Here is a 26,658-nt window from a genome sequence, read left to right as displayed (position 1 = left end):
TTTCATAGGACTGCTACCAGCAGCCTGACCTGCCGGGTGTCACGTCATATTCTGATCTGGTGAGTGGGGTTTTTTTGTAAAACGGCATTTGTATTTTTAAGATTTTCCTAGTTCAATAACTGTTATTCCTATTCCCATACTTTTGCCTGAGATACCCTTAATTTCAAAATTCTAGTAATTTGGAAGGAGAGGGTTTACATTTTCCATTTCAAGGGAGGCTCTTGCCTTCCTTAGCAGACACCTGTCTGTTCAAACTGAGACAATGTCCCAGGACACCCAGGCAGGTGAGGAGGAAGTCAGTGCCCCTTTCCCCCTCTCTCCTGCTCCATCTCCCAGCCCAGCACAGCCCCCGGCTGCAGGACAGCCCCTCTGCCAATGCCGTCCTGCTGGGGAATCACTGGGGGGATCTCCTTCCCCTTCCCTGTGGCACAGAGGCAAATCCCATCCTGACCTTGTCCTTCATCCTCCAAACAAGAAGCTGAGGATGGAGACCAGGGAGGACAAATCCCTGCAGCAGAACCTCATGGAAGAGGCCATTTTGAGCAGCTCTACTGTGCAGGAATCCAATGAGGAGGAAAAGTCCCAGAGGTCCCTCAGGAGGAGGGGCACCAAACTCAGCCCAGGGTGCTCTGAGGAAGAAAGACACACCCTGTGCCAGGAAGGTGGACAGAGCTTCAGCCAGGGCTCAGAGCTGGTGGTGCATGAGCAGCTTCATGATGGGGAGAAGCCCTACAAGTGCTTGGAGTGTGGGAAGAGCTTCAGCCGGAGCAACACCCTGATCCGCCACCAGATGATCCACACTGGGGAATGGGCCTACGAGTGTGGGGAGTGTGGGAAGGGCTTCAGCTGCAGCTCTGACCTGAGTGTCCACCAAATGATCCACACTGGGGAGAGGCCCTATGAGTGTCATGAGTGTCAGAAGAGGTTTCAGACCAGCTCCAATCTTCTGCTGCACCAGTGGATTCACACCGAAGAGAGGCCCTTCTGCAGCCCCGACTGCCAGAATGGCTTCAAGCAAAACTCCCACCTCATCACCCACCGGTACATCCACACTGGGGAGAGACCCTACGAGTGTGGGAATTGTGGGATGAGCTTCAGCTGTAACTCTCACTTGACCAGACACCAACGGAAGCACCAGTGAGGGAAGCCCTGCAAATGCCCCAGCTGCAGGAAGAGCTTTGTGCACTGCTCCAGCATTGGAGGTCCCACGTTGGAAAGAGCTCTGGTTATCTACGTTCCCTGTGATCCATGCTGGGAAGACACCTGTCCCTTTTCCTTCCCCTGCCAATGACATGATGTGGGTCCAAGGTTATGAGGGTCTGGCCTTGGCTGTGTCATTACATTCACTCCTACTTCAGGTCATTGCCAGGGGCAGGAAAGAGACTCTCTTTGTCTGCCGTGAGGAGAAGGGTGTCATTTCCAGGCAGGGGGAAATACATGGCTGGGAAGAGACAGTCGGTGGTGTTGTAGTTTTCCCTGCAAAAAGTTTTTCTTATCCCTTCTGTTATCCATGTTGTTGTTGTTCCTGTTTGTTCCATATCTGGTTGCTGTTCCCAGTAAATTGTTTTTATCCCAGCCCGGGATCTTTGCCTTTTGGGCTTTCCATGGGAGGCTTGAGGGCAGTGAGGGCAGCGCGGTTTTAGCGGGAGCAGGAAATTGGGGAATCCCATTCCTAAACCCCAGCCCATGGAAACCGAGCATCCCAGCTGGTGCCAGCCCTGGTGGCCATGGCAGCAGCCTTGGGAGCGGGTCCCTTGCTGGGGCTGTGGGAACCTCTTCCCTCTGGTGCCCAGGGACAGGATTGGAGGGAACGGCTGCAGCTGAGTCAGGACAGGCTCAGGTTGGATGTCAGGAAAAGGTTTTTGCCCAGAGGCTGCTGGGGCCCTGCCCAGGCTCCCCAGGGAAGGGTCCCAGCTCCAGGGCTCTCTGAGCTCCAGCAGCATTTGGCCAGCGCTGCCAGGCCCAGGCTGGCATTGTTGGGGTGTCCTGTGCAGGGCCAGCAGTTGGACTGGAGGATGTTGATGGGTCCCTCCCAGCTCCGCCAATTCTGTGGTTCTGAGATCCCATGAGCGTGGGGATGGGCCTGGAAATGGTTGCCATGGCAACAGAACTCTGGCTGCAGGCCTGAGCTGGTGTCCATGGCAACCACCCCTGGCATGGGGTCTCCATGGAGCTGCCAAGGGACTGAGCATAGCAACAGGGGGCTGGTGATGGTTACCATGGAAACTGACCATAGCAATAGGGAGGCTGGTGATGGTTGCCCTGGAAACTGACCACAGCAACAGGGGTCCTGGTGATGGTTGCCATGGAAACTGACCATAGCAATGGATTCTGGTGATGGCTGCCTGCTAAGGAACCGATTTTCCAGAGGGGCTCAGAGGGGTTCCATGGGGACATTCCAAGAGTCTCCAGCCTCTTCATGAGCTGGAATGTCACACACAGAGACAGGGGCTCCATGGAGACCTCCCAGGGCTTTCTGGGATGGTAAAGAGCCCTGTGGTCCGAGGCAGTCACAGCCATTCCATGGTGACATCCCAGGGCACCTTGGGCTGCAAAGGCACCGATCTGTCACAGGCACTCACGGGGGCTCCACGGTGACATCCCAGGAGTCCCCAGGCTGCCAAAGAGCCAGGATGTCCCAGACATTCACAGGGGTTCCTGTCATGGCCACAGTGGGAGCTTCAGGCAAAAGCTTTGTTTCTTTATTGGAGAAACTCCTGCTGAGACGTGAGATGGAGAAATGACACCCAGGAGCCATCACAGAACCCCAAAACCCCTGCAGGACCCCTTAACTTCTCAAATTCCTTCTCAGAAAGGAGACTGGGAATGGCTGGATCCAATGCTAGCCCCAGACTTTGTCAAAGGTACAAGACATTGGACAGGGGGAATTGAACTTCATTGCAATTTGTCCCACTGGGTTCATGATTGAATACCAGACAGATTTCTAGAAATACAGCTCGGATTGATTGTGATCATGATTAGAGAGAAAGATCTTGATCAGAGTTCTTTCCTCCACAGCAAAGGAGCTCTAACCATTAGAATCTCCTGCTCTAGGAAGCAATTTTGAAGTCAGCAGGGCCTTGCTGGAGTTGTTGGAGCCCATTGCAGGCAAAGCCTCCTGCTCCAGCAGGAACTGCCTTTCCTGTGCCATCAGCAGGGCAGGTCCCGCTGCAGGAAAAGCCCCAGGCCAGCCCCAGCACAGGGAAGGCCTCGGGCACAAGGGCAGAGTGCCGTGCTGGGAGCTGTGCCAGGGAGAGCCTGAGGCACCAAAGGCACCTTGGCAGCAGCAGCTGCTTGCAGGCCATGGCCAGAAGCCTCCCTTGGCAGCCCGGCCTGGTGGCCACCACTGCAGAGCTGCTGCCTCAAGGCTCATTCCTGGCTGGCCTCTGAAAAGCCACTTGTGCTCCAGGAGCCTGACTGGGAAGCCATTGGCCCCAGCACCTTGGGGACAAGATATCAATGACAAAACTCTTCATGCCAGCAGAGACAAGGCAGGGGCAGGAGAAAGGGCACAGCCAGGCCCAGGGGACAGGGCTGCCATGGTGATGGCTCAGTGAGGTCACTGCCCCTGCAGCAGCCTGGCTGCCCTCAGCAGACATTCTGGCCACAAGCCTTGTGAGGGCACCCAGCACAGCAGAGAACCCACACTACAGGAATTCCATCCTTGGGAAGGGCAGGGTGTTTCACTGGGTCAGGTTGCACAAAGCTCCTGCTCTTGGACAATTCCTGGCATGGTGCATCAGCCTTTTTGCAAAAACAGTTGCAGTTTTGTTCCACTCTCATCATTGTAAATTATTTTCTCCTTCTAACAAATGGAAATCCAGACTCATTCACTTTAGACATATGGACCCTTGTTCTGCCACTGCAAGATTTGGGAGAAAATACCTTTGACCACTATTTTTCCATTTTCACAGACTTTGGAGAGGACCCAAACATCTTCCAAGGTGGGGTTTTGAGGCCTTATCACATAACCCATAGGTAGAGGCTGCAGGTTCTGGGCTCAGTGGGGTGGAGACTGAGGACAGAACAGGAGTAGCCTGGCAGGGGCTGAAGGGCGGTTTCAGAGAGGCTGGAGCTTTTCTTCCTAGAGGATATAAGCATGAGAAGGAAATAATGGCACCAAGGGCAGCTGGGGAGGCCCCAACTGGGCAGCAGCAGAAAGGAATTTCCCTGGCAGGGCAGGGCTGTGGTGCAACACGTGCCCCAGCAGGAGCCTGGAGCAGCCCAAGGCTTTGTGTGGGCAGGCAGAGGCAGGCATGAGGCAGAGCTGCCAGCAGAGGAAGGGGCCAGCCAGGTGGGGCAGCCGGAGGATGCCGACAGCCTGCAGGGACAGAGGCACAGGGCAGGGACACCGTAGGACAGCCTGGGCTGCACAGGGCACAGGCATGGGCAGCAGCTGCAAGACAGCCCTGCCAGAGCCAACTCCTGCAGCACTTTGGCCATGGCTGCTGGCCCTGGGGCTGAGGCCAGCAGGGGACAAGTGACCCTTGCAGGCCTCATTGCCTCATTGCCTCCTTGTCCCTGCTCAGCAGCCTGGCAGGGGCCGCCCCATGCTCCTGTCCTTGGCATTGCCCATCCCCACATCCCAGTGCCCCAGCAAGAGCCCTGAGCAATGAGGGAGGGACAGGATCTGCCTGGCCAGGGGCTAGGGCTCAGGCCTTGGCCCTTTGCATTCCTGAAACACATCCAGGTTTGCCCAGCACCAGAGACACGTTTCCCTTGCTTGTCTCCAGCTGTCATCAGTGCTTCCAGGGTTCTGCTCTACCTGGAACCTGGCGACATTTTGTCAGTCATATTCCTCATGCGGATCTCTTTAAAGTACAAGAAACTGCCGTGTTTCAATCTGACTTTGAATCATTGAGAGGTTTTTGAGCACACTCTGAGGCACTGATGAGTCTGATGCAAAAAGCACCAAAGCCCAAGAGGGTTGTTCAAATCCTTCTGCTGTGTCTGTGCTGCAGAGCTGGGCCAGGCTCCTGGCCCAGAGGCAGCTCCTGGCAAGGGCAGCAGAGCTGCAGAGAGACAGCTCTGGCCAGGAGCAGCTCCTGTGCACAGCCCAGCAGGGCTGGGGCACTGCCAGGGCTCCTCAGGGACACCAGCAGGGCACAGACTGAGCTCCCAGGGGCTCAGCACTGGCAGGGGCTGTGGCATGTCCCAGAGGGGGCTGTGTCACAGCAGCACCTCTGTGGCTGTGTCATGGAGGCACAGAGCAGCTGGGATGTCAGCAATGCGCTGTGTGACAGCACAGAGTGGGTTGTGTGAGGTCACAGATTGGGCTATGACATCACCGAGCTTATGGTTTGAGGTCATCAAGCAGCTACAGCGTCATAGAGGGGACTGTGTGACATCACAGAGCAGGCTGTGACATCATGGCATGGCTGTATGACATCATAGCGCAGGCTGTGAGGTGAAAGTGTGTGCTGTGACATTACAGAGTTGCAGTATGACACCACAGAGAGGCTCGTGTGACATCACTGAGGGGGTTGTGAAATCACAGAGGTTGCTGTGGCATCATAGAGTAGGGTATAAGGCCATAGAGCAGACTCTGCCATCATGGAGGGTGGCTCTGTGACATCAGAGGGGGGTTGTGACATCACTGGGTGCCTGTGTAGCATCACAGAGCAGACTGTGACATCACAGAACAGATTCTGACACCAAATGGTGGCTTTCTGACATCCCAGGCTCTTTTGTGACATCGCAGTGCAGCTGCATGACATTCCAGGGTGAAATCCCAGAGTTTGCTCTGTGACATCACAAGGGTGCTGTGTGATGTCCCAGAGGGAGCTGTGACATCACAGGTGATGTGTGACATCACAGAGAAGTGTTTGTGACATCGCAGTGGCTCTGTGACATCACAGGGAGCTTTGAGACATCATAAGGGGACTTCATGACATCCCAGTGTGGGCTGTGACATCACAGGATGCTGTGTGACATCACAGGGGCTGTGTGACATTCACGGGGGCTGTGTGAGGTCCCTGGGGAGGTCACTCTGCCCCAGCCCCCCTCACAGTTCCCCCCAGAGCAGTCCAACCCTGCTCGTGCACAGCGGGGTCCCCTGTCCCCCTGGGTCCCCCCACCCCCGGCGCCGCAGCCTCCCCCAGAGGATGTTCCATGAGATCGACCCCAGAGCCTGAGACGGGGACGGGGGGCCAGGGCCCTGGGGGTGGCACAGGGGGACAGGGACCCCCCAGCAGCATCCCTGTGTCCCCCAATATAGTAGAGGAAACGTATTTAAATATCTGTATAGAGGCTTTGCCCCGGAGGTCTCGGTTGCCTTTGATAAGCTGCAGCTGGGATGTCCTTAATTAGGCTGCAGCTGTGACTAATGAAGATAACTGAGATAAAAGGGGGCGGGTTAGCCAGTCAGGGAGAGCCTTGGCGGTGTCCTGACCTGAGAGAGAATAGCATGTGGAAGAAAGAGTCTGTGCAGTGAAGATCTGTAGCCATGAGAATACACCAAAGAAGTATGGACTTTAAAATCTGATAATATCATTATGAGACTCTAGAGAAATAGAACAACAACACCCTAGGGCCAGAGCCTGGGCCAGGGCTCCTTCACCCTGGTACCAACGAGGCCTTGAGAGCGCTGAAAAAATCCCCAGCAAGGGATCAGCAAAAACCAGATTTAATATTAAGCAACAGCAGCACAAAATTCCTTGGCAAGAGTCACTCTGCTCCTGACTGGACACTTCAGGTACACCAAGGAAACAAAGCAACAACAAAACCAAACAGAGTCCAGGCAATCAAACTAGAAATGAACTGAGAATTGTCCCTGTGTGTGTGTGTGTGACACAATGACAGTGAGGGCAAGGATGAAAGGAATACGGCCCAAAAGCTTAACAGAGCTCAAACTTAACAGGACTTAACTTTAACCTTAACTGATACCTTCAATCTCACAATTTAGCAAAAAACAGTATTTAGCAGGATTTAATCTGACTTATAACCTATGACTTTGCAATTTAACAGAGGATTAACATTTAACAGTATTTAACTTAGCTTATAACTTATATTACACATAACAACTTAGGAAAACAACAACTCTTAGCAGTGTTTAGATTCACTTAGACCTTGTGACTTAACCTTACCTACAGGCAATGTAGGCAAGGTTAAGTCATCCTGGCCACACTTGGCACCAACAGCTTTCTTTGGCAGGGTGAGAACAGGGATGTTGTGCCATGGAGGGAACAGAAAGAGCTCCCAGGGCTGCTCCTCCAGAAAGCAGGAGCTGGGTGGGCAGCAGCAGTGCCTGGAGCAGACAGTGTTTGTGATGAGCTGCAGAGGAGCTGAGCCCAGGGGCTGTTGGCCAAGGCCGAGGCCCAAGGAGCATTTCTCAGCTGGCAGGGCGGCCTGAGAAGGGGAGCCGGGAATGCAGCAGCACAGGGCCCATGGAACCAAGGGACCATTGTGACACTGTGGGGCCCTGTGACATCAAGGGATCGTTGTGTCACTGAGAGGCCCCATCAAACCAAGGGTCCATTGTGACACCACGGGGCCTCATGGAACCGTGGAGACCATTGTGACACTTTGGGGTATCATGGAACCAAGGGGCCATTGTGACACTGCAAGACCACATGGTCTCACAATGGTGCCAAGGGTCCACTGTGACATTGCAAGGCCTCATGGAAGCATGGGGAGACCATTAGGACACTACACAGCCTCATGGCACCAAGGAGACCGTTGTGACACTGAGGGGCACCATGGAATCAATGAGACCATTGTGGTGCTATGTCGGTTAATGGAATAGGCAAAGCATTGTGACACTGTCAGGCCTCATGGAAACAGGGAGACCATTGTGACCCTGGGGGTCCCCACAACCAAGAGGATCATTGTGATACTGTGGGGCCTGGTGAAACCAAGAGGCCTTTGTGACACTGCAGGGCTGCATGGAACCAAAGCTCCAGGGTGACATTGCGGGGCCTTGTGTCATCAGTGGACCATTGTGACCTTGTGGAGCCAAAGGAGACCATTGTGACACTGCAAACCCCCAGGGTCCAAAGGTCCACTGTGACATTGCAGGGCTTATGGAACAGAGGAGTCCCGTGACATTTTGGGGCCTGTGGAAGCACGGAGACCATTGTGACACTGTAAGGCCTCATGGAATTTTTGGGACCACTGTGACACTGCAGGGCCTCTGGAACCTAGGAGCCATTGTGACACTGTGGGACCCCATCAAACCAAGGGTCCATTGTGACAATGCTGGACCCCATGGAATCAAAGCACCACTGGGACACTGCGGGGCCCCATGGAACCAAGGGGACCATGGGGATACTGCAGGACCTCATAGAAGCAAGGGAACATGGAACAAGTCTGGCTGGTCTGGCCTCCTGTTGACTGCCTGACTGGTCCAAATGACCCTGGAATGTTGAGGGTCTCTTCTCATCTGCTATTGAAACACTGGGGCTCTGTGCTTTCCTTCCCAATGGAAAAGAACTCTCCTTCTCCTCCAGGCACCCATGGCCAGAACTGGGATTTCACCTCCAAATTTCCTTCTATCCAGGGATTGTTCCCACAGGAATATTGCCAGGACAAGTCTGTCTTGCATTGGTTTCACAATGGTCACCTCCCATCTGTCCCCAAAACACTGGGGATGGTTCTGAGCTTTCCTTCCCATGGGAAAGAACTGTCCTGCTTCTCCAGGTGCCTGTGGCCGAGATTGGACTTCCACCTCCAAAATTCCCTACATCTAAAGATAGCTCCCAGACAAAATATGTCATTTCTGATAAGTCTGGATGGCCTTGGCCTAGTGGGGCTCTCACCTGCCTTCCAACACTGGAGCTCTGTGCTTTCCTTGCTATGGAAAAGAACTGCCCTTCTTGGCCCGGTGCCCATAGCCAGAATTGGGATTTCACGGCCAAAACTGCCTGTTGTGACAGACTGAAGGAGATTGTGGCTCAAAGGATTTTGTGTTTGGGGGAGGAAGGTCCAGCCCTGCCCTGCCCTGGAACCCCAGCCCTGCCCTGCCCTGGAACCCCAATCCCCCAGAGCCTCTATCCCAGCCCAGCAGTGGCTGCCAGTCCCTGGCACTGCACAGGCAATGCTCCACAGCCACCTCTGCAGCCCCCAGCCCAGCTCCTGAGGGACCAAATGAGCCCAAGCCCCACCTGGGGGAAGGGCCCAGAGAGACCAAGGGGTATTTCAGGGGCTGACCACGAGGCAAGCACACATCTTGACCCTCCCTCCTCTTGGAATTTCCATCTGAACACCACTGGAATCCAGGAGTTGGTACTTGTGTGTGTGCTCCTCTGTATCTTTTCTGTCTTTCGCTCTCTCTGTGTCTTCTTCTATTTCTGTCGTCATGCAAATTTTGATTAACATTAAATTGAACAGGCTTAGAGTTGTGACATTGAATGGGGAAAATAAATGCTTTGAAAAGTGTTTTTGTTGATTGAGTATAATTTTAAATCTTTTGCTAAATTTTCTCTAATTTTCTAAAGTTGCCAGTAAAGGCGGTTTTGTTGTTTTGAGCTCCTGGGAATCTCTTGTTGGTATTTCTCCAGTGCATCCAACTCACAGGGCACAAACAATTGTAATTCCTTTTAAATGTCTCCTTGAGAGAGTTGTTTGGGGGATGGGAGTCAGGGCTTGTGTGTGCTGCTTGGCCCAGCCCAGGCAGGGCTTTCCCAGCCACATTCCACACTCCATTGCCCAGCTGGAGCCGCTGGTGCCTCTGAGTTCTGCTTGTCCAGCCCCAGGGACGCTCTCCTTGTCTGCCCATTCCCCCACGGTCTCTGGGCAGGGATGGCTTCAGTGGGGGCTGCTGACATCCTCAGAAACTTGCAGAGGCTGCTGCTGAATTTCACTGCTCCAGAGGCTTGTTCAGCCTTCAGCTCTTCAGTGCAGGAATTCAGTGTCCCAGGGCTCATGAACATTCAGAACACCTGAACAAGCCAAGACTCTGGGAATAATTTGATTTAAGTGTTCAAATCTTTTGTGGTTAATTCAACACATTTCAGAAGCCTATTCAATGTGAATACACTATATTTAAAAAGACAGCAAGTAAATATTTTTAGATCTTGTAATTCATTGGTTTTTTACTGGTAATTCATTGATGTGTCCTGTCCCAGTCCCTCTGCAAGCCTCTCACTGTCCCTGGGCCTTACCCGGGTCGGCAGAGAGTGGGGGGTGCAGCCCCACCACGGCCGACTGCAGGGAGACACTCTCTGTGCCCCGAGGGTGCTGAGGGCACTCAGGCTGGTTGCCTTCGTTGCAGCAGAGACGACCGAGACGTCGGTGGAAGAGGAAAGGGGCCGACTCCCAGCAGGGGGTATTCCAAGGTTTTATTAAGGAGTCCCGAGCGAGCTCCTATACCTCAGGGGGTTCCTGCCGAGAGCCCTGGGGGAAGTCTGGAGCTTACATTTAAAGGGGGGAGGAAACTAACATAGATAAAATCCTACTGACCAATAGGTATCCCTGGGGGATGGGTGCTGGGGGGACAGATATACAAAACAGCGTATGGGGCAGGACTTGGGGGGTTGACCCTTGGCCCCTGGCTAATCACTCGACAACTTGGACCGAAACTTCTAGGTAGGGGGCTGGGATGTCGAGGTGACTGGCAGAGAGCCAGGGTGGGGGTTTTGGAGATCTTATCCCGGGAAAGGGATAACACAAGTAGAGGGAAAAGGAGGGGGAGGGGTACAGTCTGGGATAAGCCATTTGGGAAAAACATGGGAATACAAAACCAACTACTTCAAGGTATTACAAAATATAAGAACGCACTACAACATCTCCCTCTTTTCGTTTAAATAAAAAAGGAAGAGGCACCTAAACATTAGATTTCAGCTCGGAGTGCTATCAATCATCAGCAAACCAAGGTTGTTTTGTAAATTCTGCAGAGGTTTCTGTCCCTTCCTCAGAAGAGGTGGGAACAGTCACCTGATTGACCTCTAAAGGGGAAATAGCTTTTGAGATCAGTTTGGTCACCATGCTCTTGATGATCCCAAAACTGATCAAAATAACAAGAAGAACAAGCAAAACTAAAAATACAGATTTCAAAATGGATTTGACCCAGCCCGAGAGTCCCCATCCCTGAAAGAGTCCATCCATCCAGTCTGCTGTTTCTTGCTTGATGTCTTGGACCATTTGTTGCATCTTCCCGATGATTTTGTGGACATTTTCAGCTTTGGATGACAGATTCAGGCAACAGAGACCTTCAAACTCCTCACAACGATGATTATGTAGCAAGAGGAGAAAATCAATTGCAGCCCGATTTTGTAGGGTGGCTTGCCTTGTTGTTTCATCATCTGCCAGGAGGTCTGAAAGTGCAGCTGATGTAATATTGGCCTGTTTAGCAACCCAACACTCTAGATGTGATAATTCGCCTAGAGCTTTGGCTGCAGATACCCATGGCAAAAACACGGTGATCGCAACTCCTTTTGGTTTGGACCAATGTACAATTTCAGAATCGCAATTTGGGTCCAGATTCCTTAAATCTCTCTTTTTGCGGGCCGAATTGCGGGTGCTGGTTTTGGTTCGCCAATCCATAATTTGGGTTTTGTTGGGTGTAAACAGGCTCAGCTTTCCAATGGTGCATGGACCTCCGATTAGACGAGAGGGGATGCCTGCCCATGCCCTGTCCCCGCAAATGAGGAAAAACCCCTTAGGAAGGGCACGGGGCTTATTATCAGGGGTAGAAGGTATTCCTACTTGGGAAATTTTCTTACACCAAATTTTTGCTGTATAATTCACTTTAAACTGTTTGACTTCATGGTACAAATCTACTTGATCTTTTGGTGTAAACGTAAACTGAACACAATAGAATGCCTTGGCAGAACCAAGGAGTTCAAATTCTTGGGGTTCTTTTTCTGCTACTGCTTGTCTATCAATTAATTTTGACCAAGGGGATAACGGATTATATACTGGGGGAAGGGGAGCAGCTAATGTTGGCGGAAATTCATCATATTTAGATGGGATCCCCACAAGGCAAGTGGACATCGGGTCAGACACAGAAGAGGTTGACAGGCAAATGTGGTCTTGGTTGAGGACTCTGGCGAGGGTGGTCCACACATTTGCTTGGGGTTGTGGAACGATCCACATCTGACCTGGATGGACGGCTGTCAACAGAAGCAACGGAAGGATGGGGCTCATTCTGATGACACCAGGGCTGAGTTCAGATCAAAGGAAAACACTAAAACTGAAAATAAAAAGTGTTAGGGATGAGATCCAGGTAACAACGATTTAACTTTAAAGAGTCTGACGGCGCTTCCTCCTCCAGCAGGCACTGGCTACCTGTGTTGCAGCTTTGTCCTTTGACACCTTAGGAATGTACGGTCTCACCCACCTGGAGGGGATCCATCTCAAGCCTGAGGGAGTGGATACGCACGCATACCCCCTACCCCAGACTACGAGCTCATGGGGCCCCTCTATTTTCCAAGTTTCAGGGTCCTTTATGAGGACTGGCGGACGGACTTTTAATTTGTGCTGACTGTTCTCGTTAAAATGTCTTACAATAGGTGGGTTAAGGTTTTCAAAGGTACAGTTCAAAAAGTTCAGTGTGAACAGCGCTTTGGACAGCTGGATTTGAGGGGTCTCTGTTTTCATCACTTCACGTTGTCGGTGAAGAACCTTTTTTAGATTCTGATGGGCTCTCTCCACCACAGCTTGGCCTGTCGGGGAATAGGGGATGCCTGTTTTGTGTTCTATTCCCCATTGCTGCAGGAAGCTCTGAAGGTCTTTGGACTTGTACGCTGGGCCATTGTCTGTTTTGATGACCTTAGGGATTCCTAATGTGGAAAAGGCTTGCATGAAATGCTTCTTTACCTCACTGGCTTTCTCCCCTGTGTGGGCAGAAGCATAGATGGCACCAGAAAAGGTATCCACGGAGACGTGGACATATTTAAATCTGCCAAATGATGGGATGTGGGTTACATCTGTCTGCCACACTTCGCAGCTCTGCAAGCCCCTAGGGTTTGCACCTGCACTTAAGGTAGGTAGTGACTGATTTTGACAAGAAGGGCACGTGGCTACGATGGCCTGGGCTTGTTTGTGCTTCAGATGGAATTGTCGGACCAAGGCAGGTGCATTCTGATGAAAAAATTGATGACTGATCTTTGCTTGTTGGAATACCTCTGGGAGCGGGGCCATCTTGGCTGTAGCCGCAAGGGCATCAGCTTTCCGGTTACCTTCTGCAACGAACCCCGGCAGGTCTGTGTGTGACCTAACATGCATCACATAAAATGGGTGTTCTCGGCCAGAAATAATTCTTACTAACTTAGAAAGTAATTCATATAAAGGAATGTTGGAAACTTCTTGCAACACAGCATTCTCTGCCCTAGACACTACACCTGCAACATAAGCTGAATCAGTAACTACATTTAAAGGCTCAGGAAACTTCTCAAAAGCTCTGACTACAGCGGCCAACTCAGCAATTTGGGGTGATCCTTCCACCTTGGCAATATCTGCTTCCCACTGTTGAGTTTGGGGATCTTTCCAAGTTACCACTGACTTGTGAGACGCACCAGACGCATCAGTAAAAACTGTCAGTGCTTTTAGAGGTGTCCTGCTCTGAATACTTGTCAGTGATAGTGAAAACTGAACATCTGAATTGAAAATTTTGTGGGCCGGTCTGTGAATTGAAATTTGGCCTGTGTAGCTATCTAGGGCTAATTGCAAGGCTTCATTCTCTTGATAAAATTGCTCTAGCATTGCTTGAGACAAATGGCCTGATTTCAGGTTTAAGGAAATGTAAATGCAGTCAAAGTCACACCCTGCCAATTCTCTGATCCGTATCCTTGCTTTCCGGATCAATTCTGCCATCAGCTCTTGTGGCATTGTCATCCTTTTTGACCTGTTGTGACTGAGAAAAACCCACTCTATAATTAAGAGGGGATCTTTCTTGACCTGGTCCTTTTTCTTTGCCTGGACAGTTTCCCACTGAAAAATCATACCATGGAGATGTGGCAGTTTGCCTAAGATGATAAATTTGAAGGGGAGACCCTGCTGGCACCTGTGGGCCTGTCTAGTAGACATGATTTCCTGAACTTTCTCCAGTGCGGTTTTCGCTTCCTGGGTGAGGGTCCTAGGAGCACTAAGGTCATCTCCCCCTTTTAACAAATTGAAAAGGGGGGCTAGGTCTTCGGTGGAAATGCCTAGCCAAGGTCTCACCCAATTTAAGGATCCACAGAGTTGATGGAGATCCGCTAAGGTTTTGATATCATGTTTGATAGTCAATTTTTGCGGCACAATGGTCCGCTTTCCAATTTCAAGGCCCAGGTACTTCCAAGGTGGCATCTTTTGAATCTTTTCTTCTTGGAGCTCGAACCCTGCAGCAACCAATGCATTGATTGTCAGGTCAAGTGTGTGAGTAAGCATGTCATCACTTGGGACACACACCAGGATGTCATCCATGTAGTGCAGGATGATGGAATCTCCTGCAGCTTCACGGACTGGAGACAACAAGGAAGAGACATACCTCTGGCAAATCACAGGGCTCACTTTTAGTCCCTGAGGGAGGGTCGTCCAATGGTATCTCTTCATTGGGGCCTCCAGGTTAATGGTGGGAACCGAAAAGGCAAAACGCGGAGCATCGTCAGGATGTAGGGGAATGTGAAAAAAACAATCTTTGATGTCAATTACAGCTAAAGACCAATTTTGTGGAAGCATGCTTGGGGAGGGCATCCCTGGTTGTAGGGGCCCCATGTCCTCAATAACGTTGTTGATTTGACGGAGGTCATGGAGTAGTCTCCACTTGTCTTTGTTTGGTTTTTTAATGACAAAGACAGGCGAATTCCACGGCGACGTGGTCTCCACAATGTGACCTTTTTCTAACTGCTCTTGTACAAGTTCTTCAAGCGCCTTTAATTTGGTTTTATTGAGCGGCCACTGAACTACCCTTATTGGAGTATCAGTTTTCCAAATCAATTTTTGGGCATGGCGCACCTCAGCGACCGCTCCCCGAAAAACCTGCGGGTTTTCTGGGATGTCAATTGTGGTTCCCCATTGAACCATTAAATCTCTGCCCCAGAGGGGCTCTGTGTAGTCTAAAACAAATGGGCGAATGGAAGCTATTTTGCCATTGGGTCCCTCAATTTGAACAACGTTTTTTGACTGTCTTGCCAATTGAATTCCCCCTACACCTTGCACGTGTCCTGCTACGTTTTGCAGTTCCCAGTGTGATGGCCACTCTTTAGATGGAATAATCGTGACATCTGCTCCAGTATCTAAAAGTCCTTGTATGGACTTGTACTCGCCACCTCGGTGTAACCCACATGATAGCTTGGGTTTTTCTTTTCCCAATACCTGAGTCCAGCAGACATTGGGACGGAGTTTACCTCTGAGGGTGTCTGCCTGCTCCTGGTCCCATGGAGGCTCAGGTACTGGGATGGCTTGGGCTATGATTTGGCCTTTGGGCAAGTACACGGGTGGATGAGTACAGTGAAGCCCTATGACAAATTGTTTCGGGTCTGATGATATGAGACCCGGAGGAATAATAATTTCTTGGGGTGTGTGTTTTGTGTCCCCAAGGACGACATACTTACTGTGACGCTTCTGGCAAAGCTGTGTCCAAGTACCTGGTTGTTCAGGGTTAACAGATATGAAATGCCAGTTAGTGTCTCTGAGATGGAGAGGTTCGGTCAACGCCAGCCTGTAAGGATTATGTGAAGAGTCAGTGGTTAAAATTGGTCTGGGATTATTCCAATGAAATGAATGTTCTGTTTTGTTCAAAGCCAGTGCCTCGCTTGGCACCGATACATCTTTTACACTAGATTTCTTTTCCCTCCCCCGTACTTGAATTGAGCCCACCCTATTTTTGTCATAGCGCTGGGGAAAGGAGCGCTCTTTACTCAGTTTTTTGAGAGGTGGTCCTTTGGGGAATTCTGGTTCTTAAGCATATTGTATTTAAAATCTAAAAACTGCTTTTTCAGAGGACAGCCAGGCATCCAATGCCCTAACTTCCCACAAAGATGGCAAGGTCTATTAGAGCTGGAGATTCTCTCTTGTGGCATCATGACATGCTGGAGCTGGCTGGTAAATGGTGGCTCAGGGCCTTCCACTGCAGCAATCCTTCTCTGTGGTTTTGGTCTCTCGTCGGTGTCAGCGAGGGTGATGGTAACTTTCTTCTCACACACTTCAAGCATGGCCTGCAGCGTAGGCGTTGGGTCAAGAGGCAGGCTGAGAATAGCAGCTTTGCACTTCTCATTGGCATTTTCTTTAGCAATCTCGGTGAGGATATCCATCCTGGCTCCTTCATTCTGAACTTGCAATTCAACAGCTCTTCTCAACCTTTCCACAAAACTCAAAAAGGACTCAGATGGAGATTGTGTTATTTTCAAATAATTTTCAATTGGAATACTAGGACGGAGCCCAAAGAAAGCTTTCTCAGCTGCTCTAGCACCTTCTCTGAAAGCCCTTGTGGGAATGCTTTCTGCCTGGGTCACGGCGTTTTCCCAACCCCCCTGTCCACAGAGGTGATCGAGGGATAACATATTACCATAAACATCACGAGCAGTAGCTTCATCAGCCCACAGAGCTGGTAAAATCGCTCTCAATCCTTTTTGCCATGCAACATCCCACAAGAGATATTCAGAAGAGGATAACAGGCAGGAAAAAAGGTGTTTTATATCAGCAGGGGTTAGAATGTGAGCGAATAATGTAGCTTTAAGGAGCCCTCTAAAATATTCACTTGATCTCCCAAAATCTTTTTGGGCTTTGGCTAGTTCTTTAACAGAATCAACAGAAAGGGGGCTATAATTTGGCTGGAATGCCCCGTTTAAATCAGGGATATATGAGACAGGGGCAGCAGAAAGGAGCTGTGCTGTTTCCGGGTTTTGTCTCCCAGCAACAGCGTCTCTTGTTACACTGGTCTGAGGGCCGGAGGGCGAGCCGTGGGGGGGGCGGAGGGAGCCCGCGGCGGGCGGGCAGAGCTCTGAGGGGGCGGGGGCTGCCAGGGCCAGAGCAGGAGGGGCGGCCGGGGCCGGGGGAGGGGCCGGAGGAGGAGGGGCCGGGAGAAGGGTGGGAGGGGCCGGGGGAGGAGACGGGGGAAGGGCGGGAGGGCGGGTTTCGGGGGCGGGGTGCTCCGAGCAGAATGGGTTGTTGGGAGAGCGAAAGGAATTCTGGGAAGGCGAGGAAACCACCATTGCCACGTGGTGTCCGCCATTATGGTCCTGAGAAGTTACCGGGCGCGTCTCAGGGGTACCAAGGCGGGCACAAAGGTTGTGAGACACGGTATTATAACTTGGGGAAGCAGGGGGAAGGGTGGGATTTCGGGAATTCAGGGTAGAAGTGTCCGGGTTGGAGACAGGGAACCTCGGGGGGGAGGCAGAGATTTGTGCAGGGGCTGGGAGTGGGGGAAGGGGGGTGGGGGAAGGAGAACCGAACTCGGAGGGGGGTAGATCGGGTTTTTGGGAAACAGAGATATTGAAACTGTTGCCGGATGGCTGTTCTTGCATCTTTAAATTAAATTTTACAACATTTCTTATCTGCAGGGCTAAGAAAGCAAATTTTGACGGAGATATGTCTCCTGCTTTCCCTGCCTTCAATAATTCACTACCAATTTTGTCCCAAAAAGCCAAATCACTGAGATTTTCAGTGGACACGTCGGGGAAGTGAAGGAAAAGCCATCTGACGAACTGTTTAACATCTGTTTTTGAAAATCGGATTTTTTCACTCTTAAGAATGTTTAAGAGATGATAATAGACACCCTTGTGAGATACAGAAAGCCTAGCACCCATTTTGGCTCTGATTTTAAATTTGTATCTCAAATTTCAGCAACCCAGGTGGGGGGGGGAGGAGAAAAAAGCCTACAGCTGGCAGCCTGCCCACAATAGAGAGAAAAAAAAACTTCAGCCCTCCGCGGCGGGGCTGAGAACAAAGGGCAGGGAAACACCCCCTCCCAAAGAGGGGAAAAACAAGAGAAGGGTAAAACTTACCAATCCAACTGCAGGAGAGGGGAACGAAAAAGCCTGGGTTGTTGATTTCCACCTAAAGCTGACTTCTTAGGGTACATAAGAAGCTCCCAGCTTCGTCCACAGGAGAGCTACTCACTAAAACGGAGTTTTTTCTTTCCTGAGGTAGCTTGCCGGCCGAAGGCTTATCGAACAGACTGAAAGAATGTCCGAGCCCCTTTCCGTGGGCTCCTGGAATGGTTCCAGAGCCCCACGGCTGGGCGCCAAGCTGTCCCAGTCCCTCTGCAAGCCTCTCACTGTCCCTGGGCCTTACCCGGGTCGGCAGAGAGTGGGGGGTGCAGCCCCACCACGGCCGACTGCAGGGAGACACTCTCTGTGCCCCGAGGGTGCTGAGGGCACTCAGGCTGGTTGCCTTCGTTGCAGCAGAGACGACCAAGACGTCGGTGGAAGAGGAAAGGGGCCGACTCCCAGCAGGGGGTATTCCAAGGTTTTATTAAGGAGTCCCGAGCGAGCTCCTATACCTCAGGGGGTTCCTGCCGAGAGCCCTGGGGGAAGTCTGGAGCTTACATTTAAAGGGGGGAGGAAACTAACATAGATAAAATCCTACTGACCAATAGGTATCCCTGGGGGATGGGTGCTGGGGGGACAGATATACAAAACAGCGTATGGGGCAGGACTTGGGGGGTTGACCCTTGGCCCCTGGCTAATCACTCGACAACTTGGACCGAAACTTCTAGGTAGGGGGCTGGGATGTCGAGGTGACTGGCAGAGAGCCAGGGTGGGGGTTTTGGAGATCTTATCCCGGGAAAGGGATAACACAAGTAGAGGGAAAAGGAGGGGGAGGGGTACAGTCTGGGATAAGCCATTTGGGAAAAACATGGGAATACAAAACCAACTACTTCAAGGTATTACAAAATATAAGAACGCACTACAACAGTGTCCAATCTCCAATGGACATTGAATCCAAGTACCTCCTCGTGCCGTTTGAATGGATATGAAAATCAAGACCCTTCATGGCTGACAATCAATCAGACTCGTTCCCTACCCCCACCCCACCATTTCCCCCATCCAAGCCCTGGCACTCAGAGCAGCCTTGTGCAAATCTGAGCTCCCTCCAGCCCAGGCTGCACCTGCAGCTTTCAGCTCCTTGGCTCCAACTCCCACCTGCTTTCCTTGCAGAAGGAGCTGCCTGAGACACAGAGGGATGTTCATTTCTTGTCAGCCAACAAATCCAAGGGAAGGCACAGCTCCATCAAGTGCAAAAGTCATTCTTCCCCGTGGCTCTGCCCTGCCCCTGATCCCCACAGCCTATCCTGGTTCCTTCATCCTTCCAGTGCCAGGGACTCTCTGGGACAAGGGAGCTCTGCTCTGGCTATGGAGGGAGGTGCAAATGCCACCACTGGAGTGGGAACCACAACTCATCAGGTTTGTGTCCTTTGAGGGTCAGGAACTGGTGAGACTCAGAGGCACAGAAAGTTTCTCTTCATGGCCAACAGACCATAGTGGAACAGGACACAATTTAGTAACAATCATACTCTTCCCTGAGCTATGTGCAACTTCCCAGCAATGCCTGATGAGTCCATCACCCACAAGTGATTTTCATACTAAAATTAATTTTTGACAACCATTGTTCTGTGACAGATATAAAAACAATTAAGTTCTTGTATCAGGATGCTCATCCTGGAGTGGGGGCAAAACATCTCCAACAATTCCTGATTTGCAAAGCTGTCAGTGGTGGCTGGAGAAGGGAGGCCAGGCTGCTCTGGTGCTGAGGAAATGCTGAAACCAGCCTGACTCATTTCACCACCTCCTGTCCTGGCTGATCTCCCCTCTTTCCCCTTCCACCCATTGGCTTTTGTCTCCCACCAGGCCCCCGGTGAAGAGCCTGGCTCTGTGTTCTCCATCCCCTCCTCGCTGGCACTGCCAGGCTGGGATGAGGAGCCCCTCAGCCTCTCCTGCTCTGGGCTGGACAAGCCCAGCTCCCTCAGCCTCTGCTCACAGCCCAGGGGCTCCAGCCCCACCTTGGAGGCCCTTCCCAGACCCTGCTGCAGCTGCCAGACATCTTTCCTGCCCTGGGCAACCCAACCCAGGCCACAGTGACCTGGATAATCCCCGTCCTTGATGTCCTGGTCACACAGCCCTGGCCCCTTGTCCCCATGTCAGGCTCTGGGGTGGATCCTGTGGAACATCCTTTGGTGGAGGCTGTGGCTACAGGTGGGCCGGGGGGATCCCGGGGGACAGGGACCCTGCTGGGCATGGACAGCATTGGACTTGTTGGGAGAAACTGTGAGGGGGAGCTGGGGCAGAGTGACCAACCCAGTGACCTGACACAGCCCTGCTGGGATGTCACACAGCCCCTCTGGGATGTCACAGCCTGCTCTGTGAGCTCACAGCCCCTTCTCTAATGTAACACAGGCGGTCTCTGATGTCACAGCCAATTCTGTGATGTCTTAGTCTTCTCTGGGATGTTAGACCTCTGCCCTGTGATGTCACAACTGGCTCTGTGATGTCACAGAGCTGAGCTGACACCTGGAGCCTATGGAAACCAGGCCTATGGAAACCACACAAGGCCCATTGTGTGAGAAGGGGAACTGGAAGTTCAGCAGCCTCAGGGTCCTGCCAGCTCAGCCAGGCCCACTGGAACATTGGGGTCCACGACCACCAGGGACCACCAGAGAGACCCCCAGGACAGAAGAAAACATGGGTACAAGGGAGGGGCAATATGTTAATGATTTTGGGGAAATGATTATCATATGTATGTTTAGTCCAGGACAATCAATGAATATGTGAGCAAAATACAGAATATAAACAGAAACTTTCCTGTACTCAGCATGCAGGGCTTTGGGAGGAGCTCTCCCCCGTGCATCCAGCTGAATAAAGAATGCTGCTTCTTAATGCTACACTGGGGTTAAGGAGTTTTCTGTTTCACTGAATCTTTGGTAACACTCCCACTGCCAAGGAAAGCTCTGTCTGCTGCTGTTCACAAACAGAGAAGGGCTGGGGGCAGATGTGGGGCTCAGAGGCTGCCTGGGGCACAGTGACCATGAAATAATCAAGTTTTCCATGTTCTGTGAAAGAAGGAGGGGCAGCAACAAAACTTCTACACTGGAATTAGGAAGGGCAGACTTTGGCCTGTTTAGGATGCAGATCTGGGGAGTGCCAAATTGGGTACTGATTTTTTAAGGGAAACACCCCTTAAAAAGAAAGGGGTCCAGGAAGGACACACATTTCAAGAAGGTAATTTAAGGGAGAAGGAGCAGCCTGTCCCAGTGTGACAAAAGATGAGCTGGTAAGGACAATGACTGGCCTGGCTGCCCATGGAGCTTTAGTGGGAACTCAGGGGATAAAAGGACTGGCAACTCAGGAAGCATTTAATGATTTTAATGGGTTATTCAGAAAGAAAAGTTGAGATGTGAAAGCTCAATTAGAACTTAACCTGGCGTCTTCTGTAAAAAAAAAGGTTTTTATTAAAAAAAAATTGTTGCCAAAGTAGGGAGAAGAAGAACCTCTACTATTTATTGGATGCAGTAGAGAATAGAGTAACTAAAGATAAGGAAAGGGCTGAGCTACTTAACACCTTGTTTGTCTCAATTTTCAATATTAGGACAGGCTGTTCTCAGGACAAGTGTTCTCCTGAGCTGGTAGATGGGCACAGGGAGCAGAACAGTCCCCTGGAATCCAGGAGGAAGCAGCTGCTGACCTGTTGAGCCACTCAGATGCTCACAGGTGTATGGGATCAGATGGGATCCATCCCAGGGGGATGAGGGAGCTGTGGATGAGCTCCCCAAGCTGCTTTCCATCATTTACCATCAGTCCTGGCTCAGCAGGGAGGGCCCAGAGCACTGGAGGTGCCAGTGTGAGCCCATCCCCAGGAAGGGCTGGAAGGAGGAGCTGGGGAACTCCAGGCCTGTCAGCCTGACCTGGGTGCCCGGCAAGGTTATGGAACAGATCACCTTGAGTGCCATCACAGGGCACCCACAGGATGGCCCAGGGATCAGAGCCAGCCAGCGTGGATTTAGGGGTGGCAGGTCCTGCCTGACCAACCTGGTCTCCTTTTATGCCCAGGTGACCCACCTGTGGATGTGGGAAAGGCTGTGGATGTTGTGTGCCTGGACTCCAGCAGAACCTTTGACTCTGTCTCTGACAGCATTCCCTGGAAAAGCTGCAGCCCACGGCTTGGGCAGGTTCCCTCCTGGCTGGGAGATTTAAGAGCTGGCTGGAGGCTGGGCCCAGAGAGTGGTGGGGATGGTGCTGCACCCAGCTGGTGTCCAGGCACTGGTGCTGTCCCCAGGGATCTGTGCTGGGCCCAGTCGTGTTTAATATCTTCACTGATGATCTGGGTGAGGGGATTGAGTCCAGCATTCACAAATTGCAGATGGCACCAAGCTGGGTGTGAGTGTGGATCTGCTGCAGGGCAGGACAAGAAGACCCAGCCTTAAGCTGCACCAGGGGAGGCTCAGGCTGGACAATAGGAAGGAGTTCTTCACAGAAAGGGTGAGTGGGAACTGGAATGGGCTGGCCAGGGGGGAGGTGGCAGAGTCACTGTCCCTCTCCAGTGGCACTTAGTGGCATGGTCTGGGTGACAAGGCAGTATTAGGGCATTGGTTGGACTTGATGATCCCAAAGGTCTTTTCCAGCCTATTTGATTCTGTCATTCTCTGATGCTTGGGACACTCTGAGGCCATTGTGACACTGCAGGGCCTTGTGGAACTAAGAGGACCATGGTGACACTGTGCAGCCCCACAGAACCAGGGGTCCATGGTGGTGCTCTGGGGCAAAATGCACCCAGGGAGTGCCCCATGACACTCTGGGCCCTCGTGGAACCACAGAGGCCATTGTGACACTGCAGGGCCTCGTGTAACCAAGGGGTTTCACCATTTTGACACTGCAAAACCAAGGAGACCATTGGGAGACTGCAGGGCCCAGTGGAACCAAGGGGCCGTTCTGACACTGCGGGGCCTCATGGAACCAAGGGGACATTGTGACACTGCAGGATCCTGTGTAACCAAGGGGCCACTGTGACACGATGGGGCCTCGAGGAATCTGGAATAATGCTGTGACACTGCGTGGCCTCGTGGACAAGGAGTCCATTGTGACACTGAGGGGACTTGTGGAACCACAGAGACCATGGTGACAGTGTGGGACCTCATGTGACCATGGGGCCTTTGTGACACCCTGGGGCCCATGGAAACAAGGGGACCATTGTCACATTTTGAGGCCCCATGGAGCCAAGGAGACCAGTGTGACAGTGCAGGGCCTGGTGTAACCAAGTGGCCATTGTGACACTGAGGGACCCCGTGGAACCAAGGACATCTTTGCATATGACACCACACGGGGTATGAGTGTTGACCTGTAGGAGCAACAGAGGGCTCTGCACAGTGACCTGGACAGGCTGGATCCAAGGCCCAAATCCAACAAGGTGAGGTTTAACAAGTCCCAGTGCCGGGCCCTGCACTTTGGCCACAACAACCCCTGCAGCACTACAGGCTGGGGACAGAGTGGCTGGAGAGCAGCCAGGCAGAAAGGGACCTGCAGGGACTGATGGACAGCAGGCTGGACATGAGGCAGCAGTGTGCCCAGGTGGCCAAGAGGGCCAATGGCTCCTGGCCTGGATCAGGAATGGTGTGGCCAGCAGGAGCAGAGCTGCTGTGCCAGCACTGATCTGCCCCCAGCTCTGCACACAGACATTGCTGCTGCAGCTCCAGAGAAGGGAACACAAGGGGATCACTGCAGAAAACTTTGCTGGGAGATTCTTTACTTCCTTTAAATACAGAAAGAGGACAGCCCCTCATAGACACAGTCTGTGGCCACAGGGAAGGTGGAGAGAAACAAAATGAGAAATGGCACCTAGAATGACATTTCTTTGTGGACAATATGAAAAAAACTAAAACAAAGGAAAGAAATCTCCAAAATGAAACCAACAAGAAGTATCACCAACAAGTGATTTGCAGAAATTTTTCAGCAGTTTAATGTTCCTGAAAGCATCCAGTCATCAGTCTCCTCACTGCAGCCTTGAGCTCCTGGTTCCTCAGGCTGTAGATGAGAGGGTTCAGGGCTGGAGGCACCACAGAGTACAGAACTGACACTGCCAGATCCAGGGATGGGGATGAGATGGATGGCGGTTTCAGGTGAGCAAATATGGCACTGCTGAGGAACAGGGAGACAACGACCAGGTGAGGGAGGCAGGTGGAAAAGGCTTTGTGCCGTCCCTGCTCAGAGGGGATCCTCAGCACGACTCTGAAGATCTGCACATAGGAGAAAACCATGAACACAAAACAGCCAAATAGCAAGCAGGCACTAACTGCAACTAGCCCATGTTCCCTGAGGTAGGAATGTGAGCAGGAAAGCTTGAGGATCTGTGGGATTTCACAGAAGAACTGGCCCAGGGCATTGCCATGGCACAGGGGCAGAGAAAATGTATTGGCTGTGTGCAGCAGTGAATAGAGAAAGGCACTGGCCCAGGCAGCTGCTGCCATGTGGGCACAAGCTCTGCTGCCCAGGAGGGTCCCATAGTGCAGGGGTTTGCAGATGGACACGTAGCGGTCGTAGCACATGATGGTCAGGAGGAAAAACTCTGCTGAGATGAAGAACAGAAAGAAAAAGAGCTGTGCAGCACATCCAGTGTAGGAGATGTTGCTGGTGTCCCAGAGGGAATTGTGCATGGCTTTGGGGACAGTGGTGCAGATGGAGCCCAGGTCAGCGAGGGCCAGGTTGAGCAGGAAGAAGAACATGGGCGTGTGCAGGTGGTGGCCGCAGGCTACGGCGCTGATGCTGAGGCCGTTGCCCAGGAGGGCAGCCAGGGAGATGCCCAGCAAGAGGCAGAAGTGCAGGAGCTGCAGCTGCCGCGTGTCTGCCAATGCCAGCAGCAGGAAGTGCCTGATGCAGCTGCTGTTGGACATTTCCTATGGTGTCTTGGCATGGGGATCTGTAAGAAAAGTAATCATGGAATAGTTGGGTGTGGAGAGGACTTGAAATATCCCAGCACAGGCTGGGGGCACTTTCCCCCCACTGCCTGCCCAGGGCTCTGCTGCCTGGAGCTGTCCCTGCCAGCAGCTGCTTCCCTGTGCCCAGGGCTGGGCCCTGCCAGTGCTGCCAGAGCCCAGCCCAGCCCTGGGGGCTCAGCTCTGCCCTGCAGAGCCCTCCCAGCTCAGGCACTGCCCAGGGGCAGCTCTGGCTCTGCAGGCTCTGATGGCAACTTCAGAGTGATAGTGGAGCCCTGGAAAATGTTAAAAATAGTCTTTGAAAATATTAGGCTTTGTGTTTTCTCAGATCACTGCACCTGCGTAAGCAGTATGATAAAAGATATAATTGTTAGATGTGATGATTGTTTAGTAATTAAATATAATTTTTATATAACCAAAGGAAGAATTATGGGAAACTATGTTGGAAATTTAAAGGGAGCTATGTTTAGCTGAAATCTGTGTATACAATAGATGAATATAAGTTTAATAATTAACACAAAAGTTAAGTAATGATAGAGTATAAAACATGTTCACCTCGAATGTATGGTCGGAATCAGATTTGGGTGGAAACTGCCCTGATTCCCAGAGCTCTTGAATAAAAAGCACCACATATAATCGCTTCTGTGATTATGTGTTTTTGAACGCTAACCAGAGCAACCCTGAGGAGGCTGGAAAAGCAGCACTGATGCTGCCTCTAAAGGGCTCTGTGCTGATTTCTGTAACTGCCTGGTTTATAAACATCTGAGATGATTGTTTTTTTTTTAAAACCTGAACTGAGAGATAAATATCTATGTGCAATTTCCTATCAAGACAACCCAGAAAAATAGATTTAAAAATCATGATTTCCCCTTTCATCCAGTCCCTGCATCGCTGTGGTCCCTGTATAACTTACTTGGAAATGTTCTGCAGTTTAATGCCATCCTGGGAGCAGCCCTGAACAATGCAGCATCCTCCCCACACAAGGAGAACACTTCCAAGCCTCACCAGCTGTCTCCTGCCAGCCAGATCTTGTCCCCCAGTGCTGGCAGCAGCTGCCAGGGCTGGCTGAGAGCTGTCCCTGGCAGGCAGCAGAGTCCCTGCCCCAGCACAGCGCCCTGGGCTGCAGGACCCTGCTCTGCAGGACAGCCCTGGGCACCCCTGGCTGCTCTGCACAAGAGACAAGCAGAGAATGTACTCACAGGCTCTGCAGGCATTGGCATGTTCCAGCTGCAGGAGATGGCTCCAGGAGCTGCAGCTGCATTGTCCTGCAGCCAGAGGTTCCTGTGCCAAGGGCTGGCAGTGATTGTGCCCCAGGCACTTCTCAGCCCCTTCCCAGCCCTGACTGATTGAAGCTCTCTGTGCCTCTGTGCTGTGCCCGGGCTGGCTGCAGGCAGTGCCCCAGCCCTGCTGGGCTGGCACAAGAGCTGCTCATCAAGAGAAATGTGCTTTTGAAGCTCTTCTTGGTGACCAGGAGCTGCCTCTGGGCCAGGAGCCCAGCCCAGCTCAGCAGCACAGACACAGCACAAGGACTTTAATCAGCCTCTGGGGCTTTGTGCTCAGGCCCTGAACATCAGTCCCTGAGAGGGAGCTGAAGAAACCTCTCCAGAACTCCAAGGCAGAATCCAACTCCAAAGTTTCTTGGACTTTTAATGGGTCCCAGTGAGGGACACGACTGAGCAAGTGTCCCCAGGCTCCAGGCAGAGCAGAGAACTGCAGGCAGTGATGACAGGTGGGGACAAAGAGAAGCCAAGTCTTGGTGCCCTGGGGCACAGCAGGGTCTGTGCCAGCAAGGGCTGGGAGGAGACACCTTGTGCTGAGGCCCTGGGGCCTCCTGGCACAGCCCCAGCCAGGCTGGGCACTGTCAGCCCCTTGTGCTG

The 26,658-nt window shown here is 51.9% G+C and overlaps 1 protein-coding gene and 1 pseudogene across 1 annotated transcript; one reads left to right on the top strand and one right to left on the bottom strand.

Annotated features, from left to right (window-relative positions):
- Positions 1-26,658, top strand: part of LOC143691891 (uncharacterized) — a 48,242-nt pseudogene that overhangs the window by 11,038 nt on the left and 10,546 nt on the right.
- On the bottom strand, positions 23,807-24,739 carry LOC129132370 (olfactory receptor 14J1-like). Its single transcript, XM_054651443.2, has one exon. It carries the CDS (start codon positions 24,737-24,739, stop codon positions 23,807-23,809), a length of 933 nt encoding a protein of 310 aa, XP_054507418.2.

Source organism: Agelaius phoeniceus, unplaced genomic scaffold (genome assembly GCF_051311805.1).
Source record: "Agelaius phoeniceus isolate bAgePho1 unplaced genomic scaffold, bAgePho1.hap1 Scaffold_113, whole genome shotgun sequence".
Lineage (NCBI taxonomy): Eukaryota > Metazoa > Chordata > Aves > Passeriformes > Icteridae > Agelaius > Agelaius phoeniceus.
Note: the sequence above shows the minus strand (reverse complement) of the source record. Positions and strands in the feature narration are given on the sequence as shown.